Genomic DNA, 2,500 nt, shown 5'->3' on the forward strand with positions numbered 1-2,500 from the left:
GACTATTTTCCGACAAAAACTAGATGACAAACGCTATAGTTTGGCTTCAAAATGTACAATTAGGAGGCTAACAAGTAACACTAGCAGGTAGTAGCATTGAGCTAGGTTGCTAGGTAACGGAAGCTAACTAAAGCTAGCTAGCTTCTGTTTTGGAAAAATAACTCACTCTGGTGAGTCGGTAATATTTAGAGATATTAATAATATTTAATATTAGTAATATTTACATCTAAAGGTTAAAACAAAACAAACATTCTACACACACCAATATTTACAAAAACTCTGGGATATCAATTCCAACTGTCTACAGTTCAATCTTCACTGACATCTATGTGAGCACAGTGTGTGAGAGTGTGTGTGGGCTATTCTACCTGACACAGGGACACTGAGGAGTCATAGTAATAAACCCAGAACCCAGGATAGAGGGGCTCAGTGAATGTGCTGTGGAATGTGTGCAGGTGGGTCAGTGTGTCAGAGGAGACTGTGTAGAAGGACAGAGTGCCGGCCGGCCAGTCCAGATACACTCCTACTCTGTGGGAGCTGGAGGGGGGGACAGGTATGTCAGTGATCTTCTTATTGTGCCAGGCAGAGTAACTGTTATCACCACACCACAGACTCCAGGACTTGTTATTGTATCCAAGCACACAGTCATCACCCCCTCCTCTCCTGCTGATTCCTTTATATGTCACTGCTATATAAACCCCTCTTCCACTCCACTCTGCCTCCCAGTAACAGCGCCCAGACAGACCCTCTCTACACAGCACCTGTGACCAGTCCTCAAATCTCTCTGGGTGATCAGGATACGGCTGCTCCTCTCTCCTCCTTGTCACCTTTCTGTTCTCCTCAGACAGAGAGAGTTCTCTGTGTGCTGTGTTTGGGTCCAGTGTGAGCTCACAGGCATCTGATGGGGGAGACCAAGACACAATATATTACTGATCATCATCATTCACATTAGAATGTCTCCCTCTTCCTGCCCTCCCCCTTTCATTCTCTCTCTCTCTCTCTCTCTCTCTCTCTCTCTCTCTCTCTCTTGAATTAATTAATTGTGTTAAATTACTGCTTCTAAAAGTATTGATTACAGTGATTACAGTGTGTGTGTGTCTATTTGTGACAGTGTCCAAGTCACTAATGGTATTGTCCCTGTATGACCTTGTGTACTAGAACCAAGTAGCAGTCAATACTCACATCTCCTAAGGCCAGGTTTGATCCTGCACTCTCCACCATGATCCACACTGCAGGGATAAGCAGAGGAATGATGAAAATACACTTCACCTGTTGATAAGTGACTTAGCAACTGACTTTCTAAGTAAACATGTTGTTTCTCTCTTATCATCAGAGGTGTATTCCAGAAAGCAGGTTTTACAAACTCTGAGCCTAACCCTGAACTCACATCACATTCAGTGGGACTGAGATCAAAGACAGGATTGTTATTTGTCAACAATTAAAACCCAGCCCTCCCCTCCCCTCCCTCCCTCCCTCCCTCCCTCCCTCCCTCCCTCCCTCCCTCCCTCCCTCCCTCCCTCCCTCCCTCCCTCCCTCCCTCCCTCCCTCCCTCCCTCCCTCCCTCCCTCCCTCCCTCCCTCCCTCCCTCCCGCTCTGAGAAGTCAGCCCTCCCCTCCCCTCCCCTCCCCTCCCCTCCCCTCCCCTCCCCTCCCCTCCCCTCCCCTCCCCTCCCCTCCCTCCCTCCCTCCCTCCCTCCCTCCCTCCCTCCCTCCCTCCCTCCCTCCCTCCCTCCCTCCCTCCCTCCTGCTCTGAAAAGTCAGCCCTCCCTCCCTCCCGCTCTGAGAAGTCAGCCCTCCCTCCCTCCCTCCCGCCCGCTCTGAGAAGTCAGCCCTCCCCTCCCCTCCCCTCCCCTCCCCTCCCCTCCCCTCCCTCCCTCCCTCCCTCCCTCCCTCCCTCCCTCCCTCCCTCCCTCCCTCCCTCCCTCCCTCCCTCCCTCCCTCCCTGCTCTGAGAAGTCAGCCCTCCCTCCCTCCCTCCCTCCCTCCAGCTCTGAGAAGTCAGCCCTCCCTCCCTCCCGCTCTGAGAAGTCAGCCCTCCCTCCCTCCCTCCCTCCAGCTCTGAGAAGTCAGCCCTCCCTCCCTCCCGCTCTGAGAAGTCAGCCCTCCCCTCCCTCCCGCTCTGAGAAGTCAGCCCTCCCTCCCTCCCTCCCTCCCTCCCGCTCTGAGAAGTCAGCCCTCCCTCCCTCCTTCCCGCCCGCTCTGAGAAGTCAGCCCTCCCTCCCTCCCTCCCTCCCTCCCTCCCTCCCTCCCGCTCTGAGAAGTCAGCCCTCCCTCCCTCCCGCTCTGAGAAGTCAGCCCTCCCTCCCTCCTTCCCGCCCGCTCTGAGAAGTCAGCCCTCCCTCCCTCCCTCCCTCCCTCCCTCCCTCCCTCCCTCCCTCCCTCCCTCCCTCCCTCCCTCCCTCCCTCCCTCCCTCCCTCCCTCCCTCCCTCCCTCCCTCCCTCCCTCCTGCTCTGAGAAGTCAGCCCTCCACTCCACTCCCCTCCCTCCCTCCCGCTCTGAGA

The 2,500-nt window shown here is 55.1% G+C and overlaps 2 protein-coding genes across 3 annotated transcripts in view; both read right to left on the reverse strand.

The window, feature by feature from the left end:
• Positions 1-2,500, reverse strand: part of LOC146273964 (NACHT, LRR and PYD domains-containing protein 3-like) — a 184,679-nt gene that overhangs the window by 61,022 nt on the left and 121,157 nt on the right. The gene's annotated exons all lie outside the window — the stretch shown is intronic.
• LOC146273967 (stonustoxin subunit beta-like) lies at positions 180-1,421 on the reverse strand. Its single transcript, XM_084704511.1, has 2 exons — positions 1,183-1,421; positions 180-898 (listed from the first exon to the last, which is right to left on the reverse strand). Exons 1-2 carry the CDS (start codon positions 1,328-1,330, stop codon positions 360-362), a joined length of 687 nt encoding a protein of 228 aa, XP_084560637.1. The 5' UTR covers positions 1,331-1,421; the 3' UTR covers positions 180-359.

The sequence above is a fragment of the Hypomesus nipponensis genome, chromosome 9 (assembly GCF_054491055.1).
Source record: "Hypomesus nipponensis isolate SF chromosome 9, ASM5449105v1, whole genome shotgun sequence".
Lineage (NCBI taxonomy): Eukaryota > Metazoa > Chordata > Actinopteri > Osmeriformes > Osmeridae > Hypomesus > Hypomesus nipponensis.

Excerpts from the sequence above, each read along its gene's own strand:
- LOC146273967 (XM_084704511.1), bottom strand. The coding sequence starts at position 1,330 with ATGATAAGAGAGAAACAACATGTTTACTTAGAAAGTCAGTTGCTAAGT. Across the intron at positions 899-1,182 it reads CAAACCTGGCCTTAGGAGAT|ATGCCTGTGAGCTCACACTG; the intron begins GTGAGTATTGAC and ends CTCCCCCATCAG.